Source organism: Lineus longissimus, chromosome 8 (genome assembly GCF_910592395.1).
Source record: "Lineus longissimus chromosome 8, tnLinLong1.2, whole genome shotgun sequence".
Classification (NCBI taxonomy): domain Eukaryota; kingdom Metazoa; phylum Nemertea; class Pilidiophora; order Heteronemertea; family Lineidae; genus Lineus; species Lineus longissimus.
In genome coordinates this window covers 6,335,082-6,355,553 of record NC_088315.1, presented here as the reverse complement: position 1 = coordinate 6,355,553, position 20,472 = coordinate 6,335,082, and the positions used below count along the sequence as shown (strand labels likewise).

At 41.3% G+C, this 20,472-nt stretch overlaps 2 protein-coding genes across 2 annotated transcripts; both read left to right on the top strand.

Moving 5' to 3' along the window:
• The first annotated feature begins 5,027 nt into the window (after positions 1–5,027).
• Positions 5,028–13,725, top strand: LOC135492434 (ribosome-binding protein 1-like). Its single transcript, XM_064778923.1, has 7 exons — positions 5,028–5,105; positions 5,679–5,747; positions 6,644–7,330; positions 7,896–8,059; positions 8,756–8,881; positions 10,228–10,575; positions 12,283–13,725. Exons 3-5 carry the CDS (start codon positions 7,238–7,240, stop codon positions 8,829–8,831), a joined length of 333 nt encoding a protein of 110 aa, XP_064634993.1. The 5' UTR covers positions 5,028–5,105; positions 5,679–5,747; positions 6,644–7,237; the 3' UTR covers positions 8,832–8,881; positions 10,228–10,575; positions 12,283–13,725.
• Positions 13,726–15,609: 1,884 nt separating this feature from the next.
• Positions 15,610–20,407, top strand: LOC135491996 (nuclear pore glycoprotein p62-like). The gene is made up of 9 exons (XM_064778032.1): positions 15,610–15,665; positions 16,077–16,240; positions 16,423–17,046; positions 17,328–17,784; positions 18,195–18,354; positions 18,618–18,802; positions 18,979–19,090; positions 19,468–19,534; positions 19,786–20,407. Exons 2-9 carry the CDS (start codon positions 16,087–16,089, stop codon positions 19,875–19,877), a joined length of 1,851 nt encoding a protein of 616 aa, XP_064634102.1. The 5' UTR covers positions 15,610–15,665; positions 16,077–16,086; the 3' UTR covers positions 19,878–20,407.
• The last annotated feature ends 65 nt before the right edge of the window (positions 20,408–20,472 follow it).

The following is a 20,472-nucleotide window of genomic DNA, read 5'->3' as shown; positions in this document are numbered from 1 at the left end:
GTTGACCTTGACCGAAGTGTCGTGATATTTTCAATTAACAAGTGCACATAAAAATATGAATTTGAGGTGTCACATTTACTACCTTTTTTTAAATTGAATAACTTATACTATATTACTTTTTTCAATTGAAATCAATAGATAACCGCCCAAATGTCGTATGCTCGTAAGTGAGTCGTGATCCCACGGTCCGGGGTAGGTGTAAACTGTGGACGAAAGTGTGGACGAAAGTGTGACAGCGGCCCTCTAAGTTTGGTTGGCTGGCATTTCTTTGTCTTTCAATATATTTAAAAGAAATTGCAGTATATTATGTATTATAATCTTTTTAATGCGTCAGCGAAAGAAAAAAAGGAAAAAGAAATATTTTGATGGGTGATTTTGATCAATGAGTGGACGGGCTTTTTTGCCCCTTTTTGAAGGTTTGACTTTGTGGACGGGGAAATGCGAGGTCTAGTGTCCTACGGTCGAGCAGCCAGGACTGATTCGGCCTGACTGTGAGCAGGTGAGTGACTGTCCCATCTCTCTCACCATATGTTGACAACTTGGCAGAGCAGCCAGGACTGATGTGGTCTGGTTGTGACTGTCTCACTCTCATCTCTCTCATCTGTCATCATGTTGTCAACAGGACAACACGGTGGCGCAGCCAGGACTGTAGTGTTTGGGCCTGGCTGTGAATGTGACCGTCTCATATCTCTCAGTCTCACCATGTTGACAACTTGACAAAGCAGCCAAGACCGATGTGACCTGACTGTCTCATCTCTCTCATAATGCTGTCAACACGTTGATGGAGGTGCCAGGACTGATTCAGCCTGGCTGTGACTGTCTCATCTCTCTCACCATGTTGACAACTTGGCAGAGCAGCCAACAAGACTGATGTGGCCTGGCTGTGACTGTCTCATCTCTCTCATCATGTTGCCAACACGGTGGAGCTGCAAAGACTGATTTGGATTGGCTGTGACCGTCTCATCTCTCTCACCATATTGTCAACACGGTGGAGCAGCCAGGACTGATTTGGCCTGGCTGTGACTGCCTCATCTCTCTCATTATGTTGTCAACACGATAGAGCAGCCAGGACTGATTCGGCCACGAGATTTGTGAGCTCCTAATTGATTTAAACTTTTGTTCTTGTCGTAGCACGGGTCACAAGTCTAAAGGCTGTCGTGACCTGCTACTCCTGTTGTAACATGGGTCAGTTTTGTCCCCAGGATATTCTTCATCCCCATGGTTCACCTGGCTAAGTTCCAATTCATCTTTTAGCATCAACATCTCCTATGACCCATCTCGCGTGTAAAAAATGCTCCAGCATGATGCCTGAGCAGAAATCCCCCGACAAGCAGCCTAACATCAACTTCGGAGACCAAATTACACCCAAATGTCATGAAATTTTCAGAAAATGTGTTTTTTACGTTGTGCTTATTTCGTTTATGGCTACTAAATTTTATTTTGATGATTTTTATACCTGACTTTAAACCTGGTGGACGCTGGTGGGCGCTAGTGGGACGCTGGTGGACACTGTTTAGGATGACCGCCCATACTCGGTGATAAACCATTCAATGTGAACTCAAGTTAATGTGATCATCATGTGAGATAAGGATTCATACTGGTGATAAACAATTCAATGCAATGGGAACTCAAGTTAATGTGGTCGTCTGAGGGATGTGGATTCATACTGATTATGAACCATTCAATGGTAACTCAAGTTAATGTGGTCATCTGAGGGATGTGGATTCTTACTGGTGATGAACCATTCAATGGGAACTAAAGTTAATGTGGTCGTCTGAGGGATGTGGATTCATACTGATGATGAACCATTCAGTAGGAACTCAAATTAATGTGGTCATCTGAGGGATGTGGATTCATACTGGTGATGAACCATTCAATGGTAACTCAAGTTAATGTGGTCATCTGAGGGATGTGGATTCTTACTGGTGATGAACCATTCAGTAGGAACTCAAATTAATGTGGTCATATGAGGGATGTGGATTCATACTGGTGATGAACCATTCAATGGGAACTAAAGTTAATGTGGTCGTCTGAGGGATGTGGATTCATACTGATTATGAACCATTCAATGGGAACTCAAATTAATGTGGTCATCTGAGGGATGTGGATTCATACTGGTGATGAACCATTCAGTAGGAACTCAAATTAATGTGGTCATCTGAGGGATGTGGATTCTTACTGGTGATGAACCATTCAATGGGAACTAAAGTTAATGTGGTCGTCTGAGGGATGTGGATTCATACTGATGATGAACCATTCAGTAGGAACTCAAATTAATGTGGTCATCTGAGGGATGTGGATTCATACTGGTGATGAACCATTCAATGGTAACTCAAGTTAATGTGGTCATCTGAGGGATGTGGATTCTTACTGGTGATGAACCATTCAGTAGGAACTCAAATTAATGTGGTCATATGAGGGATGTGGATTCATACTGGTGATGAACCATTCAATGGGAACTAAAGTTAATGTGGTCGTCTGAGGGATGTGGATTCATACTGATTATGAACCATTCAATGGGAACTCAAATTAATGTGGTCATCTGAGGGATGTGGATTCATACTGGTGATGAACCATTCAATGGGAACTAAGTTAATGTGGTCGTCTGATGGATGTGGATTCATACTGATGATGAACCATTCAATGGGAACTAAAGTTAAATGTGGTAGTCTGAGGGATGTGGATTCATACTGGTGATAAGTCATTCAATGGGAACTCAAGTTAATCCGGTTGTCTGAGGGATGTGGATTCATACTGGTGATGAACCATTCAATGGGAACTAGAGTTAATGTGGTCATCTGAGGGATGTGGATTCATACTGATTATGAACCATTCAATGGGAACTCAAATTAATGTGGTCATCTGAGGGATGTGGATTCATACTGGTGATGAACCATTCAATGGGAACTAAAGTTAATGTGGTCGTCTGAGGGATGTGGATTCATACTGATGATGAACCATTCAATGGGAGCTCAAGTTAATGTGGTCATCTGAGGGATGTGGATTCATACTGGTGATAAGTCATTCAATGGGAACTCAAGTTATGTGGTCATCTGAGGGATGGATCTATGGATTTAAGCTGGAAATAAACCATTCAATGTGATCGCAAATTATTTCAGTAATCAGAGCAATGATGGATTCATGCTAGAGTTAAACTATTTAATGTGAACTCTGGTTTATCTCCAATATTAATTCAACCCCGAGATGATCACATTAGCTTGAGATTTGACTGAAATAAATCACATGTTGTCACTCATTTCTGTCTCGTTTTTAAGAGACCATTGATTTTATCCCTGACCGGATATCATTTTGCATTGCCCCCCCCCCGAATGTTCATAAATTTCTCATGGTCATAATTTTACCCCCAATCAAGAAAATGAAGTGAAAAGTCTGCAAACATGTATTCTATTTTTGTTTGGATTTGCTATTCTAAATTGTTCATGAAATCTTTTAATCCAAGATATTAATCCCCAAGAGAATCTTTAATGGAATAAAAGCTGTATCTTTTTGTATTAAACAAACAAATCAAACCAACCACATCAGACTTACAACACAACAAGGGTGTTCATCGAGTACTGAGTAGTATACTGCTAATTTTTGACTGAATTCTTTTTAAAAAATAAATTTTCAATGAAAAGTGTGAATGAATGTCTAGTATCATTCAGGTTTGCACCATTTTTCCTTTTGGTTTTTATTAGAAGAAACTGTTTAAGCAACAATAAAAACTTATATATGAAAAAATATTCAACAATACAACTAACGACACCTAGCCCTTTACTATTTCCAAATCAGTCCCACCCAAATATTTATTCCTTATGGCCAATCACATTACCAACTTGGATTAGCCTTGGCCATCTGACACCTTTGTTGTATTGTTTGGAGCGACAAAAGACATAGCCAACCTCAAAAGAATGTGTGGGAGTGTTACATAAAACCACTATTACCTGTCACATTTTATGCCTTCCAATGCTTGCTATGCTTCGCCTGTAGTGCAGGCTGAACATTCATTGCAGCAAGGTGCACATGGTTTTTGCCCGAATTTTGACTTATTTCAAGACTGAAATAGCAAAATAACTTGTGTTTAGCACAAATCTTCTACAAGGTGGGTATCACCTTCTGTCTAAAGGAATCTTGACGTTATTCATGTTTTATTTTTGTAGGCCCAATGGATTTTTGAAGAGGGCAACTTGTCTTTGTATTTTCCCCTTGTATTTTTCAATACAGAGAACCAAACAAGTTGAGGAATTGGCCCAGGATAGGGTTGGTTGGAGGAAGCTTGTGGCCGCCTGCTGTGCAGTCGATCGATGATGATGATGACAGAGAAAGAATCTACTTCCAAGAACCATTTTAAGAGTTGCCAAAAAGCACAATGGTACTTACCCTATGACCCATCATACCACCAAAACATGAACTGCCCAGCATCAATTTGCTGTCGGAACGAGTTTACAATCTCCGATCACACCCCAAAAAAAGGTCATCAGTTGACCAACCAAGCACCACTGTTCAATGGATTTATAGTTGAATGCGATCAAACTACGTCATTTCCGATCGGGGATTCTAAAGTTTAGCCTTTGCTGTCGGTATCTGGAAGTGGAATTGAACAAACACCCTTCGGTATATACAAAATATGAAATTTAAGTGATTACTGCCATATTTGAATTTTGATCTTGCCGAAATTTGGCGTACACATAGAGGGACTAGATTCATCCTTCAACCAAATAAGAACCATCTCAATTGAACAATGACAAAACATACAACCAATTGGTGAAATAATAAAATTTGAACCCTGTCGGCCTGTGACCTTGAGAGGTTGGTCAAGTCAACAACCCCGATCATAATAGAACCCAAGAAATATGTAAAAATGCTTGAAAAAAAATAAAAATAAATAAATGAAGTTCACAAAATTTTAGTCAATTTGTGCCCCGTAGGACAGCTATTCTACTATAGGTCACTTGAGCCAAAAATGAAAAAAAACTCTCAACTTAAGGAATTTGAAACTATGAATTTGTGCCAATTTATCATTACAGATGACGCATAACCTTGTCCGCAATTGCAACCAAAAAATTCTCGCTGGTATGGTTTTCAAGGTGAAGGGTAACATGTAGGTATGTATAATATAGTATTAGATTTTTACTTTCCAATTCATGCTTTTGCGCAAAAGAACTGCAGAGTACAATCGAGTCACTAAATCAGGAGGCCATATTTGAAGCGATGATGCCATCTCATTGGTTGCTAAGTTAAGGGTTGATCACGAGTTTTGAGAAATGAACTAGCTCACATTGTTTAAATAAGTACAAGGCCGCAGCTGTTGTTGTGATGGTTCCATTGGATTTTACACACAATCTACTGGCTATTCTTACGACAGTCATATTCACTAAACCTAACCCAGACCCTAACCCTTCCTCCTAGCACTAACCCAAACCCTAACCCTTCCTCAACACCAATCTCAACTCCCTAATTCCCAAAATTGCATAAATCCTTGTTATAACTAGTCGTAAGAATGGCAAACTTGTATGAAATAAAAGGAATAAAGTCCATCAATTTCATGAAGGAAACGCAATTCATGACTGAAAATGATGAATTTGATCAACATCATATTTAGGCAGTAATTTCATGACTAAAAACACTAGAATTGCTGTAATCGTGTATTATGCATTTGTTCCAATTTATCATTACAGATGCCACAAACCTTGTCCGCAATTGCAACCGAAGATTTTTGGATGAACCGAAAGACGATCAGATGAAGGGTATGCATCAAGTAACAACTTGCCCAAATTGTTGATTGGGTTGCCACTGTCAATTTTCTTTAACCATTATAAGAATAAAATATTCAAACAGTGAAATAGTAAAACAAAGCTATTGAAGGCCTCAAGTGAAAAGTCAATCCCCAAATGTGTCACTCTAAGTTACAGCAATCTGCCAGCAAGCTAAAGCATTAACTGACAATGCTAATGGCAGATTTGCCTGCATTCAGTGCTTTGGTTTCAAAGCAATATCACGTGTTGAAAACTGATAGAAGCCATACACTGACAGTTGAATATTGTAAGTATGACCAGTGAAAGATATAACAAACCAATAAGCAAGTCAAACACTTGTCATAGACCAAGCCTTGTCAATGAAGTATATGAACTAATACTGAAATTTAAAAAATATCGCAAATCACATACAACTTTTATCCCAATTGCAAGGACATTTTCATGTGCACTTTTCTGAGAGAACAAGGATTTAAAACTATATTTTTATAAAATGCACAAATAAAGCCACTGCTACAATTTACATGAAGTTTTGAACATGTTATATAGATTGACAGTGACGCCTCCATCAGCAATTCATGCCAGTGGATGTTCAAAAGTTGTATCCACAGTATATGATGTGTGTGTGTGTGTGTGCGTGTGTGTGTGTTTGAGACGGGATAGGAAAAGGGTGCGGGAGGTCATGTGGAGGGGGGGGGGGGGGGCTATGGAGTATGGTGACCGTTGTGAGAGTTGGAAGTGTGTCTGATCACTGTCTTGCTCATTTTGTAGATCTTGTTGTTATTCTAGTTGTTAGAGTAGTTATCGTAGTTATCTAGCTATCGTAGTTATCTAGCTATAATAGTTGTAATTCTTTTGGTTCCTGCTTATCATCTATTTAACCTATTCAGCTTTCAGTTGTCCAGGCCAGGCCAGGTGACCAATGACGATGATAGATCGGGTTCGATTCAAGCTATACGCTTGGTGTATTTGGTTATCGTGACTGGCGACTTGAGTCTAACTCATCTCATGTCCAAAGCGCGGTGGCTGGGTCCCAGGCATGCTTGCCACTTTGTTCTGCGGTCCTCATCTAAGTTTCGACGGTGATGACATGGACTTAGGTTCAAAGTACGTGTTCCCCTTGAGTCATTGTGGTTGATTGATGGGGGCAATTAATGGTTGCGTGTCGCTAGTCATTCAATTGGTCCCCTTGTTTTAGAGTGTTGGCGGGATAAGTCTTACGACTGTTAACAATAGTAAGCAATAGCTGGCCAGCGATCCCCTACCTGATCTCGAGGGGGATGGAATGACTGGGGTTAGAGGCCTGTTGTTAACCTGCGGAATTTCGTCGGACGAAATGTCAGGCGTGTCCGTGTGGGACTTGTGCTAAACCAGTTTAGTACATATGACGAAGACATTGGGTTCTTTGAATAACAACAGTGTTCTCAACCTCCTTGTGCCTCACAAAGCTAACATATATACCCGCTGAAATCGACAAGACGGCGATGAAGAAGGAGAGCCGGCCTCCAGCTCGAGAGCCGAGAAGACACTGGATGGACCTGAAGAATATGTTGCTGCCAATGTTGGAGCCATACAGGGTAAGCATCACTTAGTCGTCAGTTATGTCTGGATTAAGAAATATTACAAAGATGTTAAAATGATGTTAAAAAGAATCAATCTGACGTGCGATTTCAATTTTTATACATATTGGGGTGCCATCACTCAATTCTGTTCATACAGATTTGAAACCGCTTCAACCAATTTGGTTCCAGAATACAATTGAATGTGCTTTATTGAATTCGCATTAACTGATTCTCATTGAAACGTGTAGTGTTGGCGTTAATACGTATTAAAACAGTCTATTCATTGGCAGGGGGCTTGCAGGTCACTAGCTTGTTCCTGTCTTGATTATCTTCTAATTACCACAAAGGGCAGGGACAAGACATTCATACGCGAAAGGCACGTTACTACAATACGCAGCAAGAGTTGCACTTTTCAAATCAAATTGCATGCTGATTAGACCAAGTGTGGTGTAGCCAATTCGTATTCCGGAGAGTGCTCTCTGGAAAACAGTTTTTAATTGGATCCAGTGTGAAAGTAGCATGCTGTAGAAACGCTCAGAAAAAAGATAAACCCCTTAACCAAAAATTTGATTATTTTTAGGAAGCCCGAGCCAACATTGTACAAGGGCCACAAGGTCCTCCAGGGCCTCAAGGACAAGGGACACAAGGACAAGGGACACAAGGACAAGGGACACAAGGACAAGGGACACAAGGACAAGGGACTCAAGGACAAGGGACTCAAAAGACGATGTTGCAATCTGTGGGGTGAGCATCACATAGTCCTGGTTGATATTATATCTACTCATGAAACGAACTTCATAACTGTCCAACCAGGAGGGAAAAAAAAATCATATTTCATGTCTCTGAACCCGCACCCTGGTGGCCAAGTCATGAACTTTTATCCCCGAGTGAGACCACCTGACCGAGAGTGCACAAGTTAACAGCCAAATGGGCAACATGACCTCGATGATCTTGATTAGTTGGACAAATCATGAGTTACATTTTATATATGGTTATATCAGGCATAAGGGTGGATATAAAAATCCAAGGAAATTTGGCCTGAGGAATAATGCCACTTGGGCAAGGATTGAAGCAGTGAATTGAGCAAAGAGTGTGGCCGATCAACATTTTTCCACAAGAAAAGGCTGCCAACCAAAGACATCTTCACTTCACTTGATCCAGAAAATGGCCCGTGAGCATCTTTCCAACAGTGCCTGATAAAATGAACCGGCTAGGGCCATTGTGCTCACCTGTCGACATGGGAAAAAAATGGACTTGGACATGATGGGTGCTTTTGACTTCATTGATCATTTTTTAACCTTTGCCCCCTGGTGGCCACATTTGGAATCGAATTCTTAAAGCGAGAAACAACCATCTCACTCAAATGAAAACAAATAATCTTTTGGTTTCAATCTATTCATTTTGAGATAGGTCATTGAATGTATTTTTCCTGTTATCTAGCCCTCTGCAGATTGAGATGATGGCTGTCGAGAAGACCCAACCACTCAACCAAGATCTACAATTCGTGCTATGGTAGATGTGACTCTCAAAAGATTTTGGATGACGAAGGAATCCAATACATATTAGGTAAATATAAACAGATGACAAGACAGTATATCATGAAATGGGTGAACACGCCATGGGCTGAGTTCGTTTCATTTCCGGAGTAAAGTAGAGTCGCAAAATGGTGGATTTTATCTTCAAACTGTACAAGCAACCTCAGTTTGGAATTGAATTGCAGATCAAGTGTCAAGTAGTAAAGCGTTGTGGTCGTCGGTATTAAGGCTTTTAGAAAATTAAGACAAGAACACATTTCTTAAATAACATCCAACCCCTTCCAGAAACTAGCGATGATTTTTGAAAAACCCACTTCAGCCGCCTTGTTTTGATCGACCCGATTATTCGGGCAGAGATGCGCTATGTTGACGATACCCCCATATATTGCTTGAAGACTTCAGCAACTTCAGGGAGATTTCGCACGTTGATTGGGAAACCTTGGACCTGCATATGCCATACTCGTGAAACTGAATGAACTCATCCCTAAAGTGTATTTACAGGGTGTGCAAATAAATATTCCATATGTTCTGTGGCTTGACTGAAAATAGACAGGCTATTAGATTTTCCATCCATGGTTTTGTCACTGCATTGCTCCTTACTAAACACAAACTGTGTCAAAAATAAAAGTAAAAAGAGCCGCAGTTGTGCAGTTGTTTGGGTCTCTGACAAGTGGTCATGAGCTCCCAGGCTCACCAGTTGAAAATGCTCGGGTTGTAGTACTGATTGAGCAGCTAATCTGAATTCCAGTTCCACTGAAAGCTCTCAGCATAGACTGGGGTATATAAGAGCTAAAAGTAGGGTGACAATTTCAATCGTTGTTGATGTCAAGACTAGAAACCCGAAACTTGCAAGTTATACTTTTGGGAAAGACAAGATATAAGGACGCGATGAGATAGGGGCCGAGTGAGGGCTCGAACTTAAGGGGTACGCTGTTCATAATTACTGGTGGTCCAGGAAAATAGAATTGCAGTTATACATTAATGCTGTAGAACAGATATTACGCATACGTGTTTGCTGAAACTGGGTGCTTCTGGTATTTGTATTTCTATGCAACTGCAATGCCAGTGCTGAAATCTAGATTTAGTACATATTTGTGCAATTGGAAATTTCAAATTCAATTACAAACTTCTTGTTTTTTAACGGTGTAGGATTTAAGGGTTGTGATTTTATCATAAACTACTTCGGTGAATTTGATGAATGAAAGACCCTATGGCACAAGTGCATTAATCATGGTGGAGCATTGTAGCCTGCTGGCGATGATAGTCCGTCGGCGATGGCCCTCGTTACGACCGATCGCGCTCATTTTAGTTATACAGAATCGAGATGACCGTAAGGACAAATTGAGACTGAGAGTAACCTTAAATTTTGTTTTCCAGTCGCTCACAGATACGGGCAGACAACTGAGAGTCGAGTGGATTCAGTGGATCGAATGGCTGTGCAGAGGGATAGCCATGTGCAGGAGTGACGAACCACAGCTCAGCAAACGATGCCTTGACAGAACAATTCAAGGAGAACCTTCGCTAAGATCAGAAAGGGAACTTGTTTGCTGTGGGGATGGATTGGACACCGAAATGTCTGTCATTCTAATAAACTATAATGACAATCCAACTCCAAAGGGACTCTCTGGACTTAGGGAAAGCTACGGACATAGAGCCCTGACATGATATCCTGCAGCCACCATGAGGACAGCCTATCTCATACCTTCGGAAGGGTGCCATCACACGGTAATGTGAAAAAATCAATTTCAGTTTTTCAGATGTCCTTGATAAGGTGTTAGCCATTGGACTGATTAAGAGATGGTGAGCTCTCTGTTGAGAAATAATTTTCCAATGTTGTTTTAGCGACACCAATTACAGTGCCATTTTCATCAAACCCACGGTGATGATGACCTCTCACCTTTGCCTCTTTAAATGCTCTCTTGAACTAATTGATTCTGAATATGCCATCACAGAAAATCACTTCGTAACCTACTGATATCTCACTCTCATAAACAACTTGGTTATGCTGGTTGCATGAATATCAAAAGCAAAACATTTTTATCAACTGGAGCTTTATGTAACACAAAGAAAGAATCCCGAACTGCTAAATGAGCAGTAGTTGAACATGGCCATTGCCAGTAATGTGATTTCATGAAGTCTGGCCAAACATACAGAGGCCCAACAGAACCTTTAACGTGTCAAACCTCAGGGGTTCCCTGATACCAGAGGTCTGGAAATGCTCAAAACACCGTAGGGTGCAGGTTTCAAATCAATATCTAGAAAGATAACCTACTTTTCCCCCTTCGGAATTTCAGACAGTACTGTGAAAAAGTTGTAGTTGAAAGTGGTACAGGCCATGATTGTTTTAGGTTTGAGAAATCAGTGAGGTTGAGCTTTGAATGGTAACAAAAAACAACAACAACTTTATTGACATATGATTGCAGCCGCCTGGGTACAGAAGATTCCTCAAAAGTCTTTCTGTCAGCACCCACCCGATTGAATGAAATTCAAATGGAAAATCATTACCCCGAGTTGAAAAATATGACGTTAATTCACGTCGTTGTTCCTCGAAGCCCTAAGTGAGTTTGACGTTGATTAATGTGGGAGCTCCACTAAAGTGTTAACAGGTGTAAAATAATTCTGTTGGTCAATGCTGGTGAATTTGCATGGAGTATCAGCTTTCCAGGACAGGCCATTTCAATGACATTGGGCCAAGAAGAGAAGAGATTAGCAAAGGAAAAAGTTATTGGGCAGCAACTTGGGGGGGGGGGGGGGGATGATGTGATTACAGTAGAACTACTCTATTAAGGACATCCTCAAGACTGATAAGTGCTGTGCTTACAAGAGAGGTGTACTGATTAGAGAGTTAAAATTGAATGGAGACAATCAAAGTTAGTGTCCTAAAAGAGAGAAGGTCCTTTTAGAGAGGTGTATGCTAAGGGAGGTTCCACTGTATTCTAAAGTAGGGTCCTTGTGGCACTTGGTGACCTCACTGGTGATGCAAAATGACGCAATTGGACCCCCCCCCCCTCCCCAACACTACAACCAACATCAATTAATTTAATGGCAACAACAACTTTACTAATGAAACCACGCAGGCGGCTGAGATGGCATAAACTGCCCCAATCCTCAAGTCCCTGCATAAGTTCTGTGTTGGCATTCTTGTAAGGTTAAATGTCAACCCAAGAAAAGTAATTTCTAACAGTTATGATATTGACATTGATAGAGCTGTTCAGTTGTTGTTTCTTGTTTCTGATCAAATCTTAACCTCATTATTGCAGGAACTTAACATGTTCCATCTTGACTCTCATGTGTTTGCGTCACCACCATCGCGCTTTGATAGAGCGATCTCAAAACATTGCGGGTCAAGACGAACATGTTCCTGCACAATGAATATTTCACTGATGATATTTTGCACCAATAAACCTTACTGTATAATTTGTTTCTTTTCAGCATGGAGAAGCATCCGACAGGAGGAAGAAGGATGTTGCTGACCAGCACATCCCAACGATGTATTTTTGTCACCGTAGACCTATTGTTTTTATTGAAATATCTGATTGAAAGGTGATTTTATTGATAAAAATCCTAAAATTTTCTGATGGGAGAAGGCATATATTTACCTTCTTAGGGCAATGACAATATGTTGTCATGGTTTAAAATAATGCACGTATAAAGAAGGAATAACATTTTAGAGGAGGGTTTCTTTGGTTACCAGGGGCACCATGATCCAAGAGATCAACAATTTTCTGGCAAAATCTTTTGAAAGAAAGCGAATTGTGGAGTGGGCGTTTATGGAGAGCCAATAGGGCATGTCAGTACCCAAACAAATAAGTCTTAAGCAAAATTGATTTTTAGCTTATGAAGGCAGAAGCTAATAGCCTAGGGCACATCAGGACCCTACTGCTTGAAATGGTTTTCTCCTGAAATAATCACCAACTTCATCAGATATTTCATTATTATATCTCCATCACTTGAGACATGGGGTTCATATGATTTCTTTCTTGCTTAAACCCCAGGCAAAAAAGGAACATATGTGTCTTCGATGGAACGTAGGCCTTTTTTACTGTCTCTCAATCTCCCCAGTACCACAGAATCCACGGGCATTGGTCTGAGCAGTTAAGCCGAGACCTTCTAACGTTGGCTGGCTCAGTTGCTTGGTATCATATAATACCAGAGACAACTGACCAACTACACAAAGAAGTTAAAGAAGTTGCGTTCCCTCAATCACTTTTACCAAATACCTGGGAACCAGGTATTGATGAAAAGACACATTCAACTTATATAGTTGAAAACACTCTCATTATTTTATTGATATTTGTGAGAATATCAAAAGATTTCCTGATGACAGAATCGACTGCTTCGAGATCTTGCGAGGGCATATTTATCATGCTCTGCAGATTATGAAGACGGTCTTTTGCCCCACTGAGAATTGGATTAGACATGGTACTGAATGGTTTGAGAAAAGTGTAATTAAAACGTCAACTTTGTAAGACGTTTCGTTTTGTCCTGCATGTAATAAATGTAGACCTTGTTAGTAAAATAAAGAGATCTTAGACTCCAACTTGCCAAAAAACTGGCATACCCACTTCTGTCTAGTCTTGCCATGTCGAAAGCTACGTCTTTTGTCATGCAAATAACATGTCACCTCTCAACCTTTTGTGATGCAAAGCGGCAGCCTCAAGGTGGAGTGGCCATGAGAAATGTGGTCCTTTTGTTATTTAAATTGGGCCCTTAAGCTGTTTAGTCATGGTGTGGTGACAGCCTGACCTATTGTTAGCTGAAATGGCTCAACTGCATTCACACACAATAGGTTTAATGCATGCATGAATAGTAAATGAACATATTATTAGCATGCAGAGTTGAAGTTGTGGAGTCTGACTAGTGTAAGATCTCTATTTAGCATATGTCTTTCTTGGACATTACATCTTGTAAAGTAGTAGACCATGTGTGATAGTATTACTATCTTCTGGTTTTCTCCTGTTATGGGCTTTCGGAGTGGCGCAGTACTTAAATGTACACGTCTGATGTCATTTAAAAAACTCAGTCGTTGAAGCCTGTCACCTGTGTGATGGAGTTGGCAGCTCCCTCCGATCGCGTAGGTTTTCTCCCGGGGACGGGTTTCCTCCTGCACGACATTCCAAATTGCCATTACGATAATTCTTGGGATGTGCAACAATAAAAAAGATTTTCAAAAGATAATGATTTGAATTTATTTTTCTTTACCCTCCGGGTTGGGTGGTGCAGTGGTTCACTTACACCAACAACCTGGCGACCTGAATGGGGAAATTATATATTGGTCATAATTTCTCTATACAGCAGGTCAGTACATGTATTGTCTAATGCATTGCCTGCTGACATTGCTGCCTTAATCACACCAAATCGAAGGCCTACGCAGTCTGTTGAAAATTTGAAATTTGATATGAACATTTTGTGAACAGGAACATGTCCTTAATGTAATTGAGTAGACTGATATGCAAATGCAACAAATAGCATGTAGCATGATGAGTGCATGTAGGGTGCTTGCTAGCTCATTGTGGCTGGCTCATTGTTGGAATGGAATCATTTGAGTTCACATTGAATGGTTTATTTCCAGTATGAATTCTGCGCATGCAGTGTCCGTCATCCGTCGTCGTCTGTTCCTGTATAATTCCATATCTCTCAGATGATCACAAGTATGTATCCTTGCCAACAGAAGCCCAAGGGCCGCTGCTAGGACCCCCCCCCCCCCCCCCCCCCCCCCGCTCACATTTAATGGTTTATCTCCAGTATGTCATGAATCATTCAGATGACCACATTAACTGGAGTTCTTATTGAATGGTTTATCACCAGTAAGAATCCTGAACAGAAGCCCATTGCTGCTGGGAACAACACCCCCCCCCCCCTTCTTCAAAAGTGACGGAACCTATGGAGGGGCATCCTTTTTATAAACCTCGAGGACTGCCATTCGCCACACCTACATTCGTATTTCCCGCGTTATGTACTAATTGTGGCGCCACCTGTTATTTACTAGATGGAACTACGACATCCCTCGACGCGATGTGCACATCGAGTATGTAACAAATCGGGTAGGTGTAAACTGTGGACGAAAGTGTGGGCAGCGGCCCTCTAAGTTTGGTGGGCTGGCATTTCTTTGTCTTACAATTATATTTAAAAGAAATTGCAGTATATTATGCATTATATAATTTTTTTAATGGGTCAGCGAAAGAAAAAAGAAAAAATTATTTTGATTTGTTTTACAGTATGACTTGTCTCAGTGAAACTGACTAGTATAGCTCCTGACTGATTTACAGTAACCATTCAACAGGGCTTCAGTGGTAAATTTGGTCTGAGAGAGGGCCAACTATTTTTGCCTACAACTGAATGATATTGTCATTGTCATTCAAATAAAAGTAGTTTTTGTGAAAGAATATTATTTGGACTAGTTAGAAATATCACAGTTTCAACAAATTCTCTGATAACTAGTCCACATTTGGACACTAGACCTCGCATTTCCCCGTCCACAAAGTCAAAGGCCACTTCGAAAACCTTCAAAAAAGCCCGTCCACTCATTGATCAAAATCACCCATCAAAATAATTTTTTCCTTTTTTTCTTTGCTGACCCATTAAAAAGATTTTAATGCATAATATACTGCAATTTCTTTTAAATATATTGAAAGACAAAGAAATACCAGCCCACCAAACTTAGAGGGCCGCTGTCCACACTTTCGTCCACACTTTCGTCCACACTTTCGTCCACACTTTCGTCCACACTTTCGTCCACAGTTTACACCTACCCCACGTTCCGCCATTTTCGATTTTCTCTTGCCCAGTTTCTTTCATATTTTGCCAGTTTTAAGGTGTGGATTGAAATATACTGAAATGTTATCGTTATATTATTGAGCGATAAATATTTACCTTAACTTTGCAGATTTCCTCTTTACTTTCATTGTCAAGCGAGCAAGCCAAAAACTAGTAAAAAAACACTTTCCCAACACAGGCAACAACATATCATCTGAGTCTGACAATAATGACAGTAGGCCTACCAGCATGCGCATGCGGTCTGCAAAATGAAAGTTGCAAAGGCATATGCCTTGATGATGGCAAGCTGCCCTGCCAATAAGTGCCATGACAGTCAGTGATTGTCACAGTTGACATAGAAACGACGAAAACCTGATACCTAACTTCCTAAGTATTCAAGAACAGTACCGTTTTTACAAAAGTTCTCGGCCTACCGACTACCGTTATCAAAAATATTTCTAATCTTTCAGATCAGGAGCCATGTCTGCAGGTGGATTTTCCTTTGGTGGTGGTAGTGGCTTCAGCTTTGCCACACCTACAACTAGTGCCACAACAACCACAGGAGCAACTGGAGCTGGTGGCTTCTCCTTTGGTACACCTGCGAGCACTGCTGCCGCCACAGCTTCACCAGCCGGTATGTTGGTTCTTTAAGATTCCTTGTGCATTGAAAGTCACTCAGCATGCATTGGAGTTGTAAACATTCTTTTCCTAAAGTGCACTCACCTGTTCCTCTGTGTCTTTTCCTGATATGCAGTCACCTATTCTGAATGATTTCAGTGCAGAAATTTTAATGACCCATTACATTACAAATTTCAGGTAGATTTTCCTTCGGCGCTGCACCAGCAGCTACGGCAACTCCAGCAGCCACATCAGGTTTCAGTTTTGGGACTCCTCAGCAGACAGCCACTACAAAGCCTGCTGCGGCATCGGGATTCGCCTTCGGAGCTGCACCTGCCGGGACTGCAGCAGCGTCAACTGGTGGTTCATTGTTAGGTGCTTCTACCACAGGTGCCCCTACCACTGGAGGATTCTCATTTGCAGGGGGTGCAACAACTACACCAGCCTCACAGCCCGCATCAACTGGCACATCCGGTTTTTCCTTCGGTGGGACACCAGCACCAGCACCAGCTGGTGCTGCTGGAGGGTTTTCCTTTGGAGCCGCAACCAGTGCAACTCCTGCATCAACTTTGGGGACACAGGGTTCAACTTTTGCTTCTCCAGCTGGTGCAGGTACTTTTAGCCTTGGAGGTACCACATCAGCCGCACCTACTGGTGGGTTTTTCGGTGGTCTTTCTGGGACTAAACCTACAGGCATCGCTACTCCCCAGGCGACTGTGACGCCCACACCAGCATCTACGCTTCCTACCACTGCAACAGTGAAACCAACTGCCACCCCTACAGTGCTACCTGCCGGAGGATTTGCTTTCCCTGGCGCAACAGGTTAGTACAAAGAACAAGTCTAAAAAAATAATTTCTTTGATCATTTTGTCCAAAATACGTATATCCAGGGCTGCAAACCAATCATTACTCCCAGTGTTTAGTCCTAAAAATTTGTCAATCCCTTACTAAAACTTAGTATCATTGGGTAGATTGTTCAATATTTTGTTTTTACCACAATACTTTTGTGTTCCTTGGTCAGTGTTGCTTCCCGATCTTGTGTCATGACAGACTTTGGCAGTAGTGGTCATAAAGATTTTCACAAGTCTCGTTTTCCATTCCAGGTGGTCTGAAACTTGGCACATCTGTGCCCACAAGCACTGCTGCACCTTCAGCATTAACTGCAGCATTTTCCACGCCGGCACCTGCGGCTACGACAGCCACAACAGGATTAGGATTAGGCTTGGGGACTACCACTACAGGATTAGGCTTGGGGACTACCACTACAGGATTAGGCCTGGGGACTACCACTACAGGTTTAGGCTTGGGGACCACCTCTACCGGATTAGGCTTGGGGACTACCACTACAGTGTTAGGGACAGGCTTGGGAGTTACACCAGCAGCAACATCGACTGCCACTACGACAGCGAAGGCGAGTTTTGGTTTCAGTGGATTAAGTGGTCTCTCGTCGACCCCTGCGTCCACGACTGCTACAACGACTACTAGTACATCATCGTTGTTTCCAGTGTTAGGAACATCAACAACGACTACGTCCACCAATCTCACTACATTAACAACCACGTAAGTCAGGAGAGATCGTAAGGTTGAATACCTTCCCCACTAAAAAGAACCCCAGAACAAGTAACACTGCTTTCTTGCCTCGTCGGTGAAAGAGTAAAGCAATTCTGACAGTACGCACATAGTGTTCAGGTGGAAGGTGAGGGAGTTAAAAAACTGGGCCTGCACTATTATATTTTCCCTTCTTATTCTTCTGTGATCGGATGTCAATTTTTGGTAACAAAGTCAGCTGTCCTAGAGAGTTTGGCTGCAAAGGTTTGTGGTCAGGGTGGTGCCTTTGGCCAGCATTCCTCTCATTCATGAGCAGGGCGGAAGAACAAGAGCTGAATCCTGGTGTTCAGCTCCACATTCATCTTGAGTAGATTCTTGTAAGCCAGTAGTTTCCAAATGAACATTTACTTTTTGTTCTCCAGGACTGCGTCAGCTGCCCAAGCTCCATCCATGAACTACAGGCAACTGGAAGAGCTGATCAACAAGTGGACCTTGGACTTGGAAGAACAAGAAAGCATCTTCTTACAGCAAGCTTTACAAGTCAATGCATGGGATAGGCTGTTGATTGAAAATGGAGATAGTGTAAGTAAACTGACAGTGTGGTTGAAACTTGAGTCATTCAGAATGCCGAAACTTCTATGGATAGATATACTGACCATGTTAACATGCTGCATGTGCACACTATCAGCCAGTCCACAAGGTGTTGACAGGGAAAAGCTGCAACAAGCTGGTGTCCTATTGATATTTTGCTTGATAACATATTGATGCTAACTCATAGCTGCAATTGTACCAAAATCGTTTTCAATTTTGTTTTGCAACCTTCCTCAAATTAATTCTCTTTTCAGATTACCCAACTGAACACTGATGTCGACAAAGTGAAATTAGACCAGAAACGTTTGGATCATGAGCTGGACTTCATCCAAGCACAACAGAAAGAATTGGAAGAAATGTTAGAGCCGTTAGAAAAAGCAGTGGACCAGTTACCGCCCATCGGGTATCAACAACATGCAGACTTGGAGAGAGAACACACGTAAGTTTCCAAATCCTAATCAGACTTCTTTTTCTACTACGTGTCGACCACATTGAAACTGCAGTGGTACATACCGTACTATTGTCTCGCGTTCTTGTCTCATGTTTGTACCCATGAAAGAGAAAACGTAACTAACAGATGGATGTGATCTTTAATCCTTACATTCTTTGCTTCAGATATCAAATGGCTGAGAATATTGATGCGCAGTTGAAGAGGATGGTGAACGATCTGAAAGAGATTGTGGAGCATTTGAATGCCTCAAGTGGAAATCAAGACAACACAGACCCAGTAAGTACTTTCACTTCACCTTTTATCATGTTGGTGGACTAATAACAAATCCGTCATGGAATTTAAAAAAGGCAAGAGAGAAGGTGTCAGTGCTGGATCAATTTGTTTGCATCATTTGCATACTTAGCCCCTTGTACTCACTCCTGTGAGGGAATTAGTCGTCAATGATTCAAATTTTTTGCCCTCGGCTTTTGACTGTTTTGTCCAGGTCTTGCCGGTGAGAGCGACTGCCTTATCATTTTGGACAAACGTCTCCTCTTTGCACTGTCCCAATTCAGGAATTGGCTGTTCGTCTCTTGACTATTTCTTGTGTTCCCATGTAAGAACAGTTTTGCGTACTCACTACTGGTATTTATAAAACCACCGATTCTTTTCAGGTCAATCAAATCGCGAGAATTCTTAACGCACACATGGACTCGCTGCAATGGATAGATCAAAATTCAGGTATGTGATTGATGTTCTTAGTTGGTGTCCATTAGCAGGATCAGAACAGTCAAAAAGGTTATGTTTTGTAAACTCTTGTCCTGTGGTTTGAATAGAGTTAAAAGTTAAAATAGTTATAAGTCTGCTGGGCGAGAGCCTGAAACATGAGCGACTCATAAGGCATCGAAATGTTTTATGGTCTGCCGGATGGTGGATGAGGAAAATAAAAACATCATGTCAGTACATTTCATTATCGTGGTTTTCTTTTCCAGCAATGGTACAAAGGAAGGTGGATGAGATTTCAAAGCTGGCTGATGTTCGACGGAGAGAGCAAGAAAGAAATTTCCGACTTGCATACGATTGAGACATTTGTGAACAATTGATGTGTTATTTGTGTTCAGGAGGTACTCTGCTGTTCTTGGAATCATGATTCATATGATGAAGTGGAATTCTTCACCCACAGAAATGACCAAAAAGATGATGTCAAAAATGCTGTTTATTTCCATGAGAATGGGTGTGACAATCACAAGTGTATCACTATTAAAGTAGAAGTGTGTTGTGCTGATACATACTATTTGTGAACAATGGCATAGTGACCTATCAAATCTGCTGGGAGGTGCTGTGAGTCACATTCCTTTTCAGTGAGGGAGGTTTTTTACACCAGAAAAAAGAACGAGACGAAAAGAGTAAAGGCCCATTTACACTGCCACGCTGTGATTTCAGTGCTAGGGCTCAAGAAATACTACTGTTTTGTGTACATGTATGTTCATTGACAGTAAAACTTCCCTCTGAGTCATCAGAGCATGAGACCAGCATTAATTTCTTTGATGCCCTATATCTTAAAGTCGTCATGGAGGCGATGGATATTTTTTCAATAAATGTAATCTTGTTTAAATATAAGTGTAGTTATCTATTCCCCCTTTTGACAAACACTGCATGTAGAGCTGTGATCTTTATAA